This window comes from Nerophis lumbriciformis, linkage group LG28, assembly GCF_033978685.3.
Source record: "Nerophis lumbriciformis linkage group LG28, RoL_Nlum_v2.1, whole genome shotgun sequence".
Lineage (NCBI taxonomy): Eukaryota > Metazoa > Chordata > Actinopteri > Syngnathiformes > Syngnathidae > Nerophis > Nerophis lumbriciformis.
Window position 1 is genome coordinate 2193599 of NC_084575.2, and position 20342 is coordinate 2213940.

The following is a 20342-nucleotide window of genomic DNA, read 5'->3' on the forward strand; positions in this document are numbered from 1 at the left end:
AGTATGTGCTGAGCAGTTTGTCCTTCATCTAGTTAACGTCTCACTTCAGACTGGAACATTTCCAAAGGCCTTAAAGGCCTACTGAAACCCACTACTACCGACCACGCAGTCTGGTAGTTTATAGATCAATGATGAAATCTTAACATTGCAACACATGCCAATACGGCCGGGTTAACTTATAAAGTGCAATTTTAAATTTCCCGCGAAATATCCTGCTGAAAACGTCTCGGTATGATGACGTCTGCACGTGACGTCACGGATTGTAGCAGACATTTTGGAACAGCACGGCGGCCAGCTTCAGTCGTCTGTTTACATCGCAAAATTTCACAGTATTCTGGACATCTGTGTTGGTGAATCTTTTGCAATTTGTTCAATTAACATTGGAGACTGCAAATAAGAAAGCTGTTGGTGGGAAGCGGTGTGTTGCCGCCGGATGCAGCAACACAAGCACAACCGGGGTTTCATTGTTTACATTCCCGAAAAATGGCGGTCAAGCTTTACTATGGAACAGAGAAGTCAAGCGAACACGGTTGGATTGGACCACACACACAAAGTACAGTGTATTATGCAGCGATCATTTCGAAAGATCGTGTTTCGAAGAGGGTCCCTTGCGAAGGGCAGAGATGGGCATCGCCACCACCCGTCGACTGGTGCTGAAGAAAGGTGCGGGGCCAACTATTTTCAACAGACCACGGCCAGGCATCAGTGGCAGTGTCACTGTTAGTGCTCCCAGTGCAAGTTCGACACGTTCAGACCATCCCACCCCTCCACAAGTGGACAGACTGTGCACATGAGGTCTGCATTTGCCAAAAGGGAAAGGAAGAGGGTAAGGATCTTGATTTCCAGTTTCCTTAGTCATACTAACACATATAGTCATAGACTACTCCAGTGGTTCTCAACCTTTTTCCAGTGATGTACCCCCTGTGAACATTTTTTTAATTCAAGTACCCCCTAATCAGAGCAAAGCATTTTTGGTTGAAAAAAAGAGATAAAGAAGTAAAATACAGCACTATGTCATCAGTTTCTGATTAATTAAATTGTATAACAGTGCAAAATATTGCTTATTTGTAGTGGTCTTTCTTGAACTATTTGGGGAAAAACAAACAAAAAAAAACTAAAAACTTGTTGTAAAATAAACAAGTGATTCAATTATAAATAAAGATTTCTACACATAGAAGTAATCATCAACTTAAAGTGCCCTCTCTGGGGATTGTAATAAAGATCCATCTGGATTCATGAACTTAATTCTAAACATTTATTTTGTTGAAGTATTATTCAATAAATATATTTATAAAGGATTTTTGAATTGTTGCTATTTTTATAACATTTAAAAAAAATCTCACGCACCCCTTGGCATACCTTCAAGTACCCCCAGGGGTACGCGTACCCCCATTTGAGAACCACTGGACTACTCCATGAACAATAAAATAAATTAACAATAAAATAGTCTACATATAATTATTGCTTCAAGATCTAGTCAAGTTATTCTGCAGTATAAAGTATCGTACATTTACTGACATTACTGTCAATAGACTACAATAGACAATAATATAAAGTATTGTACATTTGTACATTTACAGACAATAGATCAGATCATGGCCAGTACGACTACGGCATCAGTGGCGGATGCGGTGAATGAACCAATAGCAATGGCACTAGATTTGCCTGATGAGGAGGGCGATGAAGATCAGGTTCGATTTGTTTTCCAAATCAATGTTCAAATGGATTACAGTTCAAGCCCAATAGAGAAAGTATTCATCATTTATGTAAATGAGGTATCCATATTACATGTAGCTGTTTCTCCATTTCCAGGGAAATACAAGAGAACAAGGATGCCAGACGGATTGGGTACCGATTGGGACAGCACCAACGGCAATGACTAGTAGCAAGAGCACCCAAACAGGGAAAATACATAATAGATCAAAGGGTATGTCTATTTCGGTGATGAACATGATTCTGCACATCACAGTACACATTGCACAGCTGCCTGTGCAGAGTAGAGTAGACAGATAAATTAGATGATTCAAATACAATAATTAGTATGTGATCGTAGTTTAATTTTAACAGATTAAATAAAACAACTTGTGTTTTATTTTATTGTTAGGACACCAGGTGACCCCAGAGATCCAGGAGGGGGTTAGAGCTCGGCCGGCCAGGGTTAGTGAAGTCCCATCGTCAAGTGTAGCAGCTCCATCTGACAGCCCCGAGATGCAGCCCAACATAGCAACTCCAGGTGCATCTGGAATGCAAGCCAAGCTACGACCACCTTCTGTTAGTGGTTCTTCCGATGACAGCTATGTGCCGAGTGGGTCATCGACATCGGATCCGTGTCAATCTGACGGGTCGCCAGATCCCACACGTACTCCCAAGATGCGGGAAAAGGGCTGCCACAAGGAACCGAAGTACATCATCTTTGAGTCGTGCCTTCAGAGTCTCGTCAAGTGGTGTCACTGTCCAGCCTGTGGCAGCCAGGACATAAGCCCTTCTTGGGATTTGAACGGTACACAGTTGACCATGACTATACAATGTGCATCATGTGACCAGAGGAGTAGGTGGAGCAGCCAGCCAAACATTGGCCCTTATGCCGCTGGCAACATCCTGCTATCTGCTGGCATCCTCTTCGCTGGCACATCTTCTGGCAAGTGCTGAACAGCATCGGAGTGGTCACGTATGTGAAGAGTACATTTTTCAACCACCAGGAGCTCATCCTGCAGCCAGCCATCAAAAAGGTGTGGGAGGAACAGCAACGGACGCACCTCACCATGCTGCAGGTGGAAGGCCGACCCCTCGTCCTTGGTGGTGATTGGCGAGCGGACAGTCCGGGACACAGCGCCAAGTTCGGTACCTACACCACAATGGAGCTTGAGGCCAATGTGGTTCTCGACCTTCAGGTTGTACAGGTACGACCATATAATCTCACTAAAACACTAGTAACATAATAAGCAGATAAGGGATTTTCCAGAATTATCCTAGTAAATTTGTCTAATAACATTAACCTTTTCAATGTATACTAAGCCCCTTTTTCATTTTTTTCTTTGCTCATTCCTTTTCTGTTATATATATTTCAGAGCAACGAATGTCATGGCAGCTACCATATGGAGATGGAAGGACTGAAGAGGATGGTGGAGCTGCTGATCAGCTGGGACCTGGATGTCGGGGTGCTGGTGACAGACAGACACAGACAGATCACTACATGGATTCGCGAAAACATGCCCAATACACGACACTGCTATGACATCTGGCATGTTGCAAAATGTTAGTTGGATTATTTCTATGCATGACAAGTTGTGAAGTAGTGTGTACATATTAGTGATCAGATGAATGCGATATTGTATTTAATCCACAAATTTCTGCTTTTTTCTGTTTAAAGCCATCGGGAAGAAACTGAAGGCCATCGACAAGCTCAAGGACTGTGAAGACCTGAAGCCCTGGGTGCTAAGTATAATCAACCACCTCTACTGGGCAGCAGTGTCTACACCGCCTGGAGAGGTGGGAACTTCTGGTTGCCAAGTGGAAGTCTGTGGAGCGACACATTCAGAACATCCTCTTCCCAATTTGTGCTCATGGACAACTGCACGGTACAAGGCTGCAAAAGAAATGTCTCAAACCAAGTGAGTAGGCAAATAAGTTGCCCGAAAGCAGTGAGGGACTAGCAGTATTTTCCTGCACATCTTTTGAAAGTCAAACAATTCAGATAAACTTGTAAGTAAATAACCAGTTTAAGTTGACTGGAACATTTTTGTAGAAACATTGTTCTATTTTAAATGTATGTTTAGGTTCACGCTCAGCAGTGAAACTGGAGGAGGTGGTCAACAACAAGTCCCTGCTGAAAGATACAGTATCGCCATGCTGTCTGGTGAACACCAGACTTCCAAGGTGAAGGCGTTCCATAGCCTTATCATACAGGTAAGAATTAGGCTGATCGCCTGTAGGTGGCGTCGGTGGTTACCACCTGCCACTAGGACTTTGGGGGCCAGGGAGCAAAATACTAGAGCATACTAAATGTAGCCTTGATACAGTCAGTGTAAGCAAGAGAATATTAGAGGTCCAACATAGTGGCTAGGCATCTTGGTGAGAAAGATTGCAAACAATTCTGGCGTGGTGTTAAAATTAAAAACAAAACAGCTTCATTATTGCAGGAGATCAAGCTTTAATAGCTGACTATAAACAGTTTATTACACAAACATTTGTATTCAAATTTACAAACAATTTATACATTTACACACACATTTTTTGGACGCATGACTGAATAAAGTGTTTTTTATCTTATACAGTTCGCACCGAAAATGTATGTCTTCTCATACATCGGAATGCTGTGCAGGTATGTCCATCCATCCATCCATTTTCTACCGCTTATTCCCTTTTTTGGGGTCGCGGGGGGCGCTGGAGCCCATCCCAGCTACAATCGGGCGGAAGGCGGTGTACACCCTGGACAAGTCGCCACTTCATCACAGGGCCAACACAGATAGACAGACAACATTCACACTCACATTCACACACTAGGGCCAATTTTAGTGTTGCCAATCAACTTATCCCCAGGTGCATGTCTTTGGAGGTGGGAGGAAGCCGGAGTACCCGGAGGGAACCCACGCAGTCACGGGGAGAACATGCAAACTCCACACAGAAAGATCCCGAGCCCGGGATTGAACCCAAGACTACTCAGGACCTTCGTATTGTGAGGCAGATGCACTAACCCCTCTTCCACCGTGACACCCGTGCAGGTATGTTTCCACACTAATCTAAGTGTCACTAGTGTGTGCCATACTTTAGTACTAATTATTACATTATTCTGTTACCACACCTAGGAACCTGCTTGCTGGGCTGCACTGGAATGAAAACTCGAGCCGCCCTATAGCCACTACACAAGCGGGTGCTGAGCGCTATGCAGTACGCTACCCGAAGTATAAAGCAGGGGGCCAGTGGTCAAGAAAATGGCGACAGAGCCAACATACCGTAAGTGTAGAGGACACAAAACATGTACACTTACACTTTGTATCATGATAATAATATTGTCAGGTTTCACTCTCCATGAGTATATTATGTTGTGAGCAGGAACATGTACAATTGTATTTTGCAGGCTACGTAGATGACTTGATCAGGGAGTTTGTTGCTGGCTGCAGACAGACCCCTGACGAGAGAACACCAGTCAGCGTCACTGTGGATGTGCCTCCCTTCCTCTGCGATGAACTGGAGAAGCCAGACAAGGAGGAAGCCATCGCCAAGCACAGGAGTCGCTTCGGTAAGTGTTAAATGCCCTCCCGGTAACAGTTAGAGATGCTACCTCAGGAGAAGCATTTAAGTCCCATCTTAAAACTAATTTGTATACTGTAGCTTTTAAATAGCCCCCCTTTTTAGACCAGTTGATCTGCCGTTTCTTTTCTTTTCTCCTCTGCCCCCCCACGCACTCTCCCCCTTGTGCAGTGGTTATTCCGGTGACCATGGATGAAGTGCTGGCTGTCCAGAGTTGGGACCCGGGGTGGACCGCTCGCCTGTGCATCGGTTGGGAACATCTCTGCGCTGCTGACCCGTCTCTGCTCGGGATGGTCTCCTGCTGGCCCCACTATGGACTGGACTCTCACTATTATGTTTGATCCACTAAGGACTGGACTTTCACAATATTATGTCAGACCCACTCGACATCCATTGCTTTCGGTCTCCCCTAGAGGGGGTGGGGGGGTTACCCACATATGCGGTCCTCTCCAAGGTTTCTCATAGTCATTCACATCGATGTCCCACAGGGGTGAGTTTTCCTTGCCCTTATGTGGGCTCTGTACCGAGGATGTCGTTGTGGCTTGTGCAGCCCTTTGAGACATTTGTGATTTAGGGCTATTTAAATAAACATTGATTGATTGATTGATTGATTTTATTGATTAACTACAGTGGCCATGTGGATTTTGTTGCAGTCACTGCACGTCTTGGAACCCCGTGTAGTCCATCGATGGAAATGTTGTCCTAATCTTATGTACTACACAAGCTGGTAGTACCACCCTTATCTCCTTTCCCAGATATCCCCAGCAAAAGTGGACAAACTGTCGATATGCTGTGTGTCGTCTCCGCCTGCAAGTACAGAATAGTTGATAGCAAATGATGGCACCTGTTATTATCCGGACATGGATACACAGTGACTCACTGTTCTCTGAGATGCAAAAGACATTGTCATGCATTCTATTCATTTGTCATTTACTGTTGCAGTAAATTGTAATTATTGTTGACATCTCCGGTCCATGTATGTAATACTTCTATGATATATAATGTCATGTACATTGTAGCACAGTACATTTCACAGAATAAGAATAAGATAAGAAAGTGCTCATTCTGACTTATCTTCCAAAGGTTGATAGAATAAAGAATGATTGAAACTTATTAGTGCCTCACTCATTTTGCTGTTGCTGCAGCACGCCATATTGCTGTTTGTAGGCGTAATACGCTGTCTGCAGCACCCATTCATCCAGACACACAGATTGAAAGCCAGGGTGGTCTATGATGCACGTCTCCACCCCTTCCTGCTCCATTGTTCTGGCCACTGCCTCCAGCTCATGACAGCAGGCACACTCAGCCACTGTCTCCATGTTCACACAGTTGTGACATGTACACCTGGAAATAGAAATATTCATAATATTTGTAAATCAATTCATATTATTGACACCTGCAATCTGCAAACATGTGCAATAATTAATATTATCATTGTGGATCTTATTAATCTACATGCATATTTTTAGTATTGCCGGTATATGGAGCTGTGGCCCATAGAAATAATGGGTAATTGATTAGGTTTGACATTGTGTCAAAGATAGATACTTAGTCTATAGATAGGCCTGGGCCTGGGGTGTAAGTTGTAACACTAACAGTAACAGTGCAAGACTAGGCCACAAGCTAAAACTAGTCTATAAATAAATAACATTTTACCATTCTGTATTCTGAAGAAGATCTATGTCGTGTGCTACTCCAGCATCAATATCAGCAGCGTCCTCCTGACCGTCACCGTCAGCGTCGGGTTCAAAGCGGTATGGCTCTATCCCTCTCACAGCTTCTTCTCTATCTGAATCGCTTCCACTCCCCACTAGTCCTTCACTCGCACTTTCCTCATCCACAAATCTTTCATCCTCGCTCCAATTAATGGGGAAATCGTCGCTTTCTCGGTCCGAATCGCTCTCGCTGCTGGCGGCCATCATTGTAAACAACACGGAAATGTGAGGAGACTTTCAACTTGTGACGTCACGCTACTTCCGGTACAGGCAAGGCTTTTTTTTATCAGCGACCAAAAGTTGCGAACTTTATCGTCGATGTTCTCTACTAAATCCTTTCAGCAAAAATATGGCAATATCGCGAAATGATCAAGTATGACACATAGAATGGATCTGCTATCCCCGTTTAAATGAAAAAAAAACATTTCAGTAGGCCTTTAAGGAACTCCGGGCGGATCTCATCCATCCTCACCATACACGGTGTTGACAGTGCACTGCTTCCCCTTCCTGAGGCGGCGGATGGTGTTCCAGAATTGCTTCGAAGCCGTCCGGAAGTCGCTTCCCCAAACTCCTCCTATGTCCGAGTTTTTGCCTCCACGACCGCTGAAGCCGCACACCGCTTGGCCTGTCGGTACCTGTCCACTGCCTCCGGAGTCCTATGAGCCAAAAGAACCCGATAGGACTCTTTCTTCAGCTTGACGGTATCCCTTACCGCCAGTGTCCACCAACAGGTTCTAGGATTACCGCCACGACAGGCACCAACTTACCTTGCGGCCACAGCTCCAATTAGTCGCCTCGACAATAGAGGTGCGGAACATATGGTCCACTCGGACTCAATGTCTAGCACCTCCCTCGTGACATGTTCAAAGTTCTTCCGTAGATGGGAATTGAAACTCTCTCTGACAGAAGACTCTGCTCGATGTTCCCAGCAGACCCTCACAATGCGTTTGGGCCTGCCAGGTCTGTGCGGCATCCTCCCCCACCATCACAGCCAGCTCCCCACCAGGTGGTGATATGTAGAAATCTCCGCCCCTCTCTTCAGCCGAGTGTCCAAAACATGAGGCCGCAAATCCGATGACACAACTACAAAGTCGATCATGGAACTGCGGCCTAGGGTGCCCTGGTGCCAAGTACACATATGGACACCCTTATGTTTGAACATGGTGTTTGTTATGGACAATCTGTGACGGGCACAAAAGTCCAATAACAAAATACCACTCGGGTTCAGATCCGGGCGGCCATTCTTCCCAATCACGCCTCTCCAGGTTTCACTGTCGTTGCCAACATGAGCGTTGAAGTCCCCCAGTAGGACAAGGGAATCACCCGGGGGAGCACTTTCCAGTACTCCCTCGAGTGTATCCAAAAAGGGTGGGTACTCTGAACTGCCGTTTGGTGCGTAAGCACAAACAGTCAGGACCCGTCCCCCCACCCGAAGGCGGAGGGAAGCTACCCTCTCGTCCACTGGGTTGAACTCCAACGTGCAGACTTTGAGCCGGGGGGCAACAAGAATTGCTACCCCCGCCCATTGCCTCTCACTGTGTGCAACGCCAGTGTGGAAGAGAGTCCAGCCCCTCTCGAGAGAACTAGTTCCAGAGCCCTTGCTGTGCGTCGAAGTGAGTCCGACTATATCCAGCTGGAACTTCTCCACCTCGGGCACTAGTTCAGGCTCCTTCCCCCACAGTGAAGTGACATTCCACTTCCCAAGAGCCAGCTTATGTAGTCGAGGATCGGACCGCCAAGTGCCCTGCCTTCGGCTGCCGCCCAGCTCACAACACACCCGACCTTTATGGCCCCTGCTATGGGTGGTGAGACCATTGGAGGGGGACCCATGTTGTCTCTTCGGGCTGTGCCCAGCCGGGCCCCATGGGGACAGGCCCGGAGTTGGGGCACGATGGCGAGCACCTGGTGGCTGTAGAGGGGGGCCCCAGTGACCCGCGTCCGGGCGAGGGATATCGGAATCTCGGTTTTTGCATTTCCATAGAAGTCTTCGAGTCTTCAAATTTTTTATTAATATCATTATTGTTTTTTATTTATTTATTTGATAATATTATTATTACTTTAATTTGTTTTGTTTTTTGGCTGTTTTTCTCTTTTTGTGGGGGTGAGAGGTGTCATCTTTGGGATATAAACAAAAATAATATTTTGACCTTCAGGGCAGACAATAGATGTATGATGTATGCAAACATGATGTAATGGATAAGAAGGTCTGATGCTGAATGTCAATAAAAAATTAAAAAATATATATTTTGTAAGTAAAAAATACATGTAAATGAAGTTGCAGTAGTTGTATTGATGGAAGTAGTTCTCACTTCTCTCATGTGGACTGTAGCCTCCACATAAAAGACAACAATCCTGCCTTCCAGTCACAGTGTGCTGACATGACACGAGATTGCTTATCCCTCATTATCCAGGGTGTCAATCTTGGCTCAGCTCATTTCTGAGAGTCCATTTGTCACATCTGGTTACACCAGGCCGTGCCTTATGTTTGCCTTTTGTTAGTGTTTTACTTCCTTTCCTGTGCTTTTATTTTGGCGGCTCTTCCGGTTGTGTTGGTGTTTTCCTGTGGCTGCTTCACATCTGTCCCCGAGCATTTCCCCTCACCTTTTTTCTGTTTGCAATCAAGACTATTTAAATTGATCCTTTTGCTACCTTCGTTGTCGGGACATTATTCTTTGTTCACGGGTGACCATCAAATATACTTTTTGATGCCAAGCTCTAGTATGCACGTACTTTGTGGACGCCGTCTGCTCCACATTTCCTGTGAGTGTTTTGCTGGGTTTCAGCAGTTTGTTTTGTTTTCTTCAGAGTTCCCTGTTGCTCTCGTTTTTTGTTCTTTTATCAATAAATATCCCTTTTTTTATTGCACGGTGCCACCTCCTTCATCTGCATCTTAAACATCACTAAAGGATTTTATGTAGCATTCCCAATTTCCATTTTTTAATGAATTCTTGTGAAATTTCCACTGTCATGTTACTCTTTATAGTTAATTAATTAGTATATTAATAACATATTTACTGAGTCCTGCTGCTGTTTTACTTTTTGTGGTGTCATTTTTCTAGCTGTTAAGAAAAGTATTTGATTAAATATATAAATAATCCTCCATATTGGCAGCCATAGTGATTCATTTATTCAGCAGAGCATTAAAACTTGGATCTGACAAAAAAGTAAACACAAACACTGTCTTCCTCGCTGATAAAACATGATAGCAACATGCATCTGCTAGCTCATGATCGCCCCCACTTCTCAGTGTGGCGAGTTGGAGTACTACAAGAGGTGCTTAAATCTGTATTTTTAGTCTTATTATCAAGGAATAATGAGGTCACACTTATATTAAAACATTAATGCTAAGATTTCGTCCAGTAGTGGACCTGTGATGATGATGATGATGATGATGAAGATGATGATGATGATGATGATGAAGATGTATGTGTGCAAGTGAACAATTGGATCCACAAGGGACAACAACCCTTTCCACAGACTACACACACACATCAGAAACATAAATGTTAGAAGCCTACAACAATATATGTGAAGAAGACTTTAGGATTAAAAGTGAAGATGTGAGGTGAAATAAGTACAAATGCAGCAATAAAAACAAGCAACTCCACTCACGATGGCTCTAAAGTTCAGTGATGTGTTGCTAACTTCAGCATTTTTCTTCTTTGTTGATGTTTTGCAGTAGTTAACATCCATGATGTAACAATGCTGCTAATCTACCAGAGTCCACATTTTGTTAACCATTTTATTCATTCATACTTTTAATTGGATAATAACATCAATAAAATGCAATGGAAAAAATGTGTGAAAAGAATACAAATGATAATAATAACGATAAAATAAAATAGAATAGTAGCTACATATATAATATTCAATACATGCACACAACTTAAAAAGTAACTACAGGACAACAAATAAGACTAGAAGATGAGAAGCACTACATACAACATCAAATATACATTCTTATTAAACATGCTGTGTTTTTAAACTACATTTAGCACAATCACTGTTTAAGTGTTTTTACATCCCTGCAGCTTTCCTGCCTGTTAAACACTTGTGTTTACTCACCTGATAATTATACCTGAACCTTTTAACACACGCAGAGCAACTCAACGGTTTCTCTCCAGTGTGTGTTCTCATGTGTGTGGTCATGCTTTGCTTGCTGGAGAAACTCTTCTTACAAACAGAGCAAGGAAAAGGCTTCTCACCTGTGTGTGTTATCATGTGTAATATAATTTCCTGCTTAGTGTTGCATCTTTTAGCACAAGCTGAGCAAGCAAAAGGTTTCTCTCCAGTGTGTGTTCTCATGTGTGTGGTCATTTCACCCTTTCTGGAGAAACTCTTCTTACAAAAAGAGCAAGTAAAAGGTTTCTCACCTGTGTGTGTTCTCATGTGTAATATAATTTCGCTCTTAGATTTGAATCTTTTAGCACAAGCTGAGCAAGCAAAAGGTTTCTCTCCAGTGTGTGTTCTCATGTGTGTGGTCATGTGTGTCTTTCTGGAGAAACTCTTCTTACAAACAGAGCAATTAAAAGGTTTCTCACCTGTGTGTGTTCTCATGTGTAATATCATTTCCCTCTTAGATTTGAATCTTTTAGCACAAGCTGAGCAAGCAAAAGGTTTCTCTCCGGTGTGTGTTCTCATGTGTGTGGTCATGTGTGGCTTTGTGGAGAAACTCTTCTTACAAACAGAGCAAGTAAAAGGTTTCTCTCCAGTGTGTGTTCTCATGTGTGTGGTCAAGTGTGGCTTTCTGGAGAAACTCTTCTTACAAACAGAGCAAGTAAAAGGTTTCTCTCCAGTATGTGTTCTCATGTGTCTTGTAAAATGACTCTTCCGTCTAAATGATTTCCCACATTCAGAGCAGTCAAAGTGTTTGTTGTTAGTGTGATGTCTCGTATCACCTTTAGAGTCATTTTTACTCTCCAAAGGTTTTTGGATGTGGTCACTGTGATCAGAAGAGTGTGACATCATGTGGTCCATGTCTGACAGTGGAGCAAAGATGCTGTCTGGTTCTGACTTGATATCTTCACAATGCTCTCCATCAGCTTCTGTGATGTGTTGACTTACAAGCTCCGCCCCTCTGTTCTCCTCACTTTGACTGTGATGAAGCTGTAAGGACTGAGCTTCATCTTCATCATGAAGCTGCTCCTCTTTAATGTGGGAGGGGGCCTGTAGCTCCTTCTGTCCCACACTGGTGTGCCACTCCTCTTCATGACTCCCCGCTGACACCCGCTGGACGTCTGCAGAACAAATGAGGTGTTACTGTATTGAAGTTTGCAGTATTCAAACTATTGACATGTGAGCTAGGCCAAATAGACAGTGATGGGCAAGCTACCTGGACAATGTAGTAAGCTAAGCTACAAGTTACTCTCAATTAAATGGAGCTAAGCTATCCTCAGAGAATTGTAGCACGCTACACTACAAGCTACACTGCAAAAGTAGCTTGCCACATCAAATATATATATATATATATATATATATATATATATATATATATATATATATATATATATATATATATATAAGCCCACATGTATAATATCAATGTTTATGTTGTCCATGGAAAGAAGTTAGTAAGAAGCAAAAGAAAAACAACCAACCATGGATGACAAAAGGACTGAAAAATGCTTGTCACAAAAAAAAGACATTATATGGAATATTAATAACACAGACATCTATAGAGGCAGAAAATAAGTATAAGAAATATAAAAACAATCTAATTGGTATACTAGGAACATGTAAGAAGGAATACTACAGACAATTATTAAAGAAGAACAGAAACAACATGAGAGCAACATGGGGCATCCTAAATAGCATCATTAAAAATGCTGCTAAGAAAGATTACCCCCAGTACTTTCTACATGGAAATACAAAAAATGACAACATGAACCAAATAGTTGAACGTTTTAATGATTACTTTGTTAATATCGGAAAGAATGTGGAACAAAGATTTCCAAATGCAGATGATGGATCAGTTGAGGACTTGAGTGAGCTCATAGACAGAAATCCCAATTCCATGTTTCTTAAGAACGTGACAAAAGAAGAAATAATCAAAATTGTAAAACATTGTAAATCCAAGACCCCAACCGACTGTCATGGAATAGATATGGTAACCATAAAAAAGGTTATAGAAGACATTTCAGAACCTCTGACATATATCAGCAACGCATCATTTCTAACCCGCAAATTACCTGACAAAATGAAAATTGCAAAAGTCGTACCAATTTGTAAGAATGGAGACATACACCAGTTTACTAACTACACACCAGTTTCATTACTTCCACCATTCTCCAAAATCATGGAAAAACTATTCAATAGCTGATTAGATTTATTTATCAACAAAAGTGGGATGCTGGTGGAGAACCAATATGGACTCCCAGCAAAAATCTCAACATCTGGTCAACATATGTAATAACAAGTGTGTGTGAGAGAGAGAGAGAGAGAGAGAGAGAGAGAGAGAGAGAGAGAGAGAGAGAGAGATCGTAATAACTTGAAGTACCGTATTTTCCGCCACATAAGGCGCCCTGGGTTATAAGCCGCGCCTTCAATGAACGGCATATTTCAAAACTTTGTCCACCTATAAGCCGCCCCGTGTTATAAGCCGCATCTAACTGCGCTAAAGGGAATGTCAAAAAAACAGTCAGATAGGTCAGTCAAACTTTAATAATATATTAAAAACCAGCGTTCTAACAACTCTGTTCACTCCCAAAATGTACGGTAATGTGCAAATGTGCAATCAATAAGCATCAATAACTTAATGTTGCTCGAACGTTAATGTCACAACACACAAAATAAACATTACGCTCACTTTCTGAAGTTATTCTTCATTCATAAATCCCTCGAATTCTTCTCCTTCGGTGTCCGAATTAAAAAGTTGGGCGAATACGGGATCCAAAATGGCCGGCTCCGTCTCGTCGCAGTTCTGTGAATCCTGCCTTCCGGAAAGCTCGGACCACAGTTGTGACCGAAATATCCGCCCAGGCATTTACGATCCATTGGCAGATGTTGGCGTATGTCGTCCGGCGCTGTCTCCCTGTCTTAGTGAAGGTGTGTTCGCCTTCGGTCATCCATTGTTCCCACGCCGTTCGCAGTCGTGCTTTAAATGCCTTGTTGACACCAATATCGAGCGGTTGGAGTTCTTTGGTTAAATATTGCCTTAAGTTTAAATTCTGCGTTATACGCGTGTCGCTTAGTAGGAGCCATTTTGTGGTCTTTACAGATGTAAACACACAAATGAAATGAAACGCAATATCCGGGGGCTTCTTCTTCTATGGGGGCGGGTGGTTGCTTACAGTAGAAGAAGAAGCGCTTCCTCTTCTATGGGGGCGGGTGCTTACCTTGGCGGTTGCTTACCATAGAAGAAGAAGCGCTTCCTCTTCTACGGGGAAAAAAGATGGCGGCTGTTTACCGTAGTTGCGAGACCGAAACTTTATGAAAATAAATATTTATATTAATCCATATATAAAGCGCACCGGGTTATAAGCCGCACTGTCAGCTTTTGTGAAAATTTGTGGTTTTTAGGTGCGGCTAATAGTGCGGAAAATACGGTAAATAATGAAGTTTGAAAACCAATTACAAAAAACTAAATCCAAAACAAATTTACAAAAAGCTTACCTTTTTTATGATTGCATAGTATGTATATATTATTAATGTTGTAAATATAAATCTTTATATATTTAAAAATGCTGGTCCTAAAGTGGTAGGCATTTTTCAGAGGTTGTCAAGAAGGTCACACATACAATAATGTGTGTGTGTGTGTGTGTGTGCGTGTGTGTGCGTGTGTGTGTGTTCTTGAGACATGAAGAAGGAAAAGTATCTTCCATATGAGGAGGTGTGAACAAGTTATGACATAAATCATGGTCCCAATAACATTGCATCTAATACTAGAGTCTGTGAAAATTGCTCCAAAGTCAAGATTTGTTGTTGATTTAATGTGCATACAAAAGTGAACATTGACAGGTGCAAAGGCAGCAATATATGATAAAACAAGACGGCAGCTAAAGAAGGACTTCCCTATTCATCCCCAAAAAACCTGCCAGGTGAGCAGCTGATTTGACCACTTCTGGTGCTGACGTAAGACAACCTGCGTCACATATGTTTATTTGAATGAAATAAGTTTATTTCCATCATATAATCAACCATCAACCATTCTGTGTGACCAGTTTAACAGTACAGATGATACATATTTAACAATCATACACATTTACACACAAAAAGAAAAGAAAAAGAATGACGGAAAAAGGAATAGGCTGAAGCCAAAGCTTATATTTGGGGGGATTACCCCCAATACTTCTTAGACGGAAACACAAATAATGACAACATGAAGGAAGTAGTTGAAAGCTTCAATAATTACTTTGTAAATATTGGAAGAAAGGATTCCAGACCCAGTTTCAATTGAGGACTATAATGATACCATAGAGCCAAATCCCAACTCCATGTTCCTCAGTAATGTGACACAGGAGGAAATAGTTATAATCCTGTAATCTAAGACTTCAACTGATTGTAATGGAATTGATATGGAAACCATAAAAAAGGTTCTAGAAGAGATCTCAGGACCATTCATGTATATTAGTAACCTATCATTTCAAATACCCAAACTAAATGAAAATAGCTAAAGTTGCACCAATTTGCAAACCCCGTTTCCATATGAGGTGGGAAATTGTGTTAGATGTAAATATAAACAGAATACAATGATTTGCAATTCCTTTTCAAGCCATATTCAGTTGAATATGCTACAAAGACAACATATTTGATGTTCAAACTCATAAACATTTTTTGTTTTTTCAAATAATCATTAACTTTAGAATTTGATGGCAGCAACACGTGACAAAGAAGTTGGGAAAGGTGGCAATAAATACTGATAAAGTTGAGGAATGCTCATCAAACACTTATTTGGAACATCCCACAGGTGAACAGGCTAATTGGGAACAGGTGGGTGCCATGATTGGGTATAAAAGTAGATTCCATGAAATGCTCAGTCATTCACAAACAAGGATGGGGCGAGGGTCACCACTTTGTCAACAAATGCGTGAGCAAATTGTTGAACACTTTAAGAAAAACCTTTCTCAAGCAGCTATTGCAAGGAATTTAGGGATTTCACCATCTACGGTCCGTAATATCATCAAAGGGTTCAGAGAATCTGGAGAAATCACTGCACGTAAGCAGCTAAGCCCGTGACCTTCCATCCCTCAGGCTGTACTGCATCAACAAGCGACATCAGTGTGTAAAGGATTTCACCACATGGGCTCAGGAACACTTCAGAAACCCACTGTCAGTAACTAGAGTTGGTCGCTACATCTGTAAGTGCAAGTTAAAACTCTCCTATAGAAGGCAAAATCAACACCACCCAGAAACGCCGTCGGCTTCGCTGGGCCTGAGCTCATCTAAGATGGACTGATACAAAGTGGAAAAGTGTTCTGTGGTCTGACGAGTCCATATTTCAAATTGTTTTTGGAAACTGTGGACGTCGTGTCCTCCGGACCAAAGAGGAAAAGAACCATCCGGATTGTTATAGGCGCAAAGTGTAAAATCCAGCATGTGTGATGGTATGGGGGTGTATTAGTGCCCAAGACATGGGTAACTTACACATCTGTGAAGGCACCATTAATGCTGAAAGGTACATACAGGTTTTGGAGCAACATATGTTGCCATCCAAGCAACGTTACCATGGACGCCCCTGCTTATTTCAGCAAGACAATGCCAAGCCACGTGTTACATCAACGTGGCTTCATAGTAAAAGAGTGCGGGTACTAGACTGGCCTGCCTGTAGTCCAGACCTGTCTCCCATTGAAAATGTGTGGCGCATTATGAAGCCTAAAATAGCAGAAGGGAGACCCCCGGACTGTTGAACAACTTAAGCTGTACATCAAGCAAGAATGGGAAAGAATTCCACCTGAGAAGCTTCAAAAATGTGTCTCCTCAGTTCCCAAACGTTTATTGAGTGTTGTTAAAAGGAAAGGCCATGTAACACAGTGGTGAACATGCCCTTTCCCAACTACTTTGGCACGTGTTGCAGCCATGAAATTCTAAGTTAATTATTATTTGCAAAAAAAAAAAAAGTTTATGAGTTTGAACATCAAATATGTTGTCTTTGTAGCATATTCAACTGAATATGGGTTGAAAATGATTTGCAAATCATTGTATTCTGTTTATATTTACATCTGACACAATTTCCCAACTCATATGGAAACAGGGTTTGTATAAGACTAGGGACAAACACCAATTTACACATTTTAGACCTGTTTCTTTACTTCCACAGTTTTCTACAATCATTGAAAAAGTAACAGATTAGAGAGTTTCACAAACAAACACAGAATACTAGAAGAGAAGCAATATGGATACACAGCTAATATTTCAACTTTGATGGCTTTAATTGAAATGACAGAAGAAATGAGCAATGCAATAGATAGTAAAAAATGTGCAGCAGCAGTGTTGTTGGATCCAACTAAAGCATTTGACACAATTAATCACAATATTTTCATCAAAAAACTAGAAGGATATGGCATCAGAGGGTTGGTCTTAAACTGGATAAGAAGTTATTTAACCAACAGGAAACAATACGTGAAGATAGGCCAACACACTTCTACAACACTCAATATATCCTGTGGTGTACCTCAGGGATCAATACTAGGACCTCAATTATTCAATCTCTATATAGATGACATTTGTGAAGTTACAAAATATTTAGAGTTAGTATTATTTGCGGATGATACAACAGCGTTTTGTTCAGGAGAGAACACACAGAAGATAATACAAATAATAACAGAAGAAATGAACACATTAAAAAGATGCTTAGACAATCTTTGAATCTCAGTAAAAGTAAAATAATGCTATTTGGTAACAGTAGAAGAGAAAGTCAAACACAAATACAAATAGACGGAATAGACATTGAAAGGGTAAAAGAAACCAGATTTCTAGGAGTATTAATAGATGATAAAATGAACTGGAAATCTCATATACAAAATATAAAACATAAGGTGGCAAAACACATTTTAATAATGAATAAAGCAAAATACGTCCCGGGCCAAAAATGACTTCATATTCTCTACTGCTCGCTAGTGTTACATATCTGACTTATTGTGTAGAAATATGGGAAATAACTACAAAAGTACACTTCATTCATTAACTGTGTTACATAACAGATCAGTGATAATAATACATCATGTTGGATATAGACAACATACAAACACTTTATTTATTGAATCACAAATACTGAAATTCCACCACATAGTGAATTTGCAAACAGTTAAAATGATACACAAAGCAAACTATAACCTGCTAGCCAAGAATGTACAACAATTCTCAACAAAAGAGGAGAAATATAATCTTAGAGAAAAATGTAATATAAAACATTTGTATGCACGTACAACACTTAAGACCTTCAGTATATCAGTATGTGGAATTAAATGATGGAATGGATGAAGCAAAGCAATCAAACAATGTACTAATATGATCCACTTCAAGAAACTCTTCACACTTAAAGTGTTTACAAAGTAAAAAGAAGAAGATAAACATTCTCAATTTTCTCAATGCATGTGTGATGTATCATGGTGTATGCATGCATGTGTGATGTTTCATGTTGTATGCATGCATGTGTGATGTATCATGTCGTATGCATGCATGTGTGATGTATCATGTTGTATGCATGCATGTGTGATGTATCATGTTGTATGCATGCATGTGTGATGTATCATGTTGTATGCATGCATGTGTGATGTATCATGTTGTATGCATGCATGTGTGATGTTTCATGTTGTATGCATGCATGTGTGATGTATCATGTCGTATGCATGCATGTGTGATGTATCATGTTGTATGCATGCATGTGTGATGTATCATGTTGTATGCATGCATGTGTGATGTATCATGTTGTATGCTTGCATGTTCCAAATAAACTCAACACAACTCAACTCAACTCAACTCAACTAACACTTGGTGGACATTCAAGTCACAAAATGCAAATGGAGTATTGTTGGTGTATTTTGGATGGTTATAGAGGACCTCCCATTGGCTCCATTGCAAGTGGACTTTTATTTACATTTATGAGTTAGAATTAGGGCTGGGTGATGTATGGAATATACTGGAAATATTGTGGGTTTGTCTCTGTGCGATATAGAAAATGACTATATGGTGATATTGGAGTATACGTTCTCACACAGTTGCTTTTAGCTGCAGGCATTACACTACAGGCTCTTCTCACTCTTTCTTGTCTCTCCTTCTCACAGAGACATAAAACAAGCGCACCTTCTTACATACGTCACATACTGTCACGTGTGCAACGTCATACGCTCTCACGGAGCAGACAGGTAGCGGCATGGTAACGTTAGCTGTGGTGCTAGTGGTAATACGAGAGAAAGAAGGTGCCAATCTGGTAACAAATGAAGGCAGAATTAATTCCCGAGACAAACAGCAGGAGGCCCATCATCTGGCGGTGGTTTGGCTTCAAGCAGGTAGATGGTGAACAAGTATGCGGCAAAAGCGTTGCTACAAAAAGTAGCAGCACTGCTAATGTAGCACAATTTGAAAAGTCACCCGCTAGAGAATGAAGAGTGCTTGAAACTCTGCATGTCAACATCCCCGTTCAGTGCCACACCCACAAAATGCCCAAGCAACCATTTCCACATCAACACCGTATGAAACAAATAGTCAACAACAGAAGGAGATAACGTCCGCAGGAACCTACCACATAGTGAAGGACATACACTATTTGATTTCCTATTATGCAGCTCATTTTTATTTGACACTTATTGAAATATCTTGTGTGACATCATGCACAAAAGTGCACTTTATTTATTTTAAACTATTGTAGTGGCGTTCTGTACAAAAAGTGCACTTTAATTTAGTGTTGTTTTGATATGTCATCTTAGTGACATCATGCACAAACGTGCACTAATAGCTTGTTTTAAAATGTCTCTGACAATCTTGCACGTTCTGTTTTGAAATGACATGAATGTTTGTGCCACTGCTTAATAACTGTTTAATAAATACACTTTTGGTCAATTGACTTAGTTGTGATTTTCCTCTCTGCATGAAAGTTTAAAAGTAGCATATATTAATGCAGTATGAAGAAGAATGTTTTAATGTAGACACATAAAATCATCATATTGCTGTGATAATATGCATCAAGTGTTCATTCAAGGCTAAGGCAAAATATCCACAAATATATGGTGTATTGTGACATGGCCTAAACATATCCACATATATATGGTGTATCGTGACATGGACTAAACATATCCACATATATATGGTGTATGGTGACATGGCCTAAACATATCCACATATATATGGTGTATCGTGACATGGCCTAAAAATATCCACATATATATGGTGTATCGTGACATGGCCTAAACATATCCACATATATATGGTGTATCGTGACAT

The 20342-nt window shown here is 41.2% G+C and overlaps 2 protein-coding genes across 2 annotated transcripts; one reads left to right on the forward strand and one right to left on the reverse strand.

Moving 5' to 3' along the window:
• The first annotated feature begins 623 nt into the window (after window positions 1–623).
• LOC140680174 (uncharacterized) lies at window positions 624–4469 on the forward strand. Its single transcript, XM_072916552.1, has 7 exons — window positions 624–738; window positions 2105–2500; window positions 2644–2900; window positions 3069–3255; window positions 3371–3611; window positions 3777–3906; window positions 4275–4469. The coding sequence occupies exons 1-7, from the start codon at window positions 624–626 to the stop codon at window positions 4467–4469; spliced, it is 1521 nt and encodes a 506-aa protein (XP_072772653.1).
• A 5609-nt stretch (window positions 4470–10078) lies between these two features.
• On the reverse strand, window positions 10079–19386 carry LOC133570598 (uncharacterized). Its single transcript, XM_072916553.1, has 2 exons — window positions 19338–19386; window positions 10079–12202 (listed from the first exon to the last, which is right to left on the reverse strand). The coding sequence occupies exons 1-2, from the start codon at window positions 19384–19386 to the stop codon at window positions 10983–10985; spliced, it is 1269 nt and encodes a 422-aa protein (XP_072772654.1). The 3' UTR covers window positions 10079–10982.
• Between the last annotated feature and the right edge of the window lie 956 nt (window positions 19387–20342).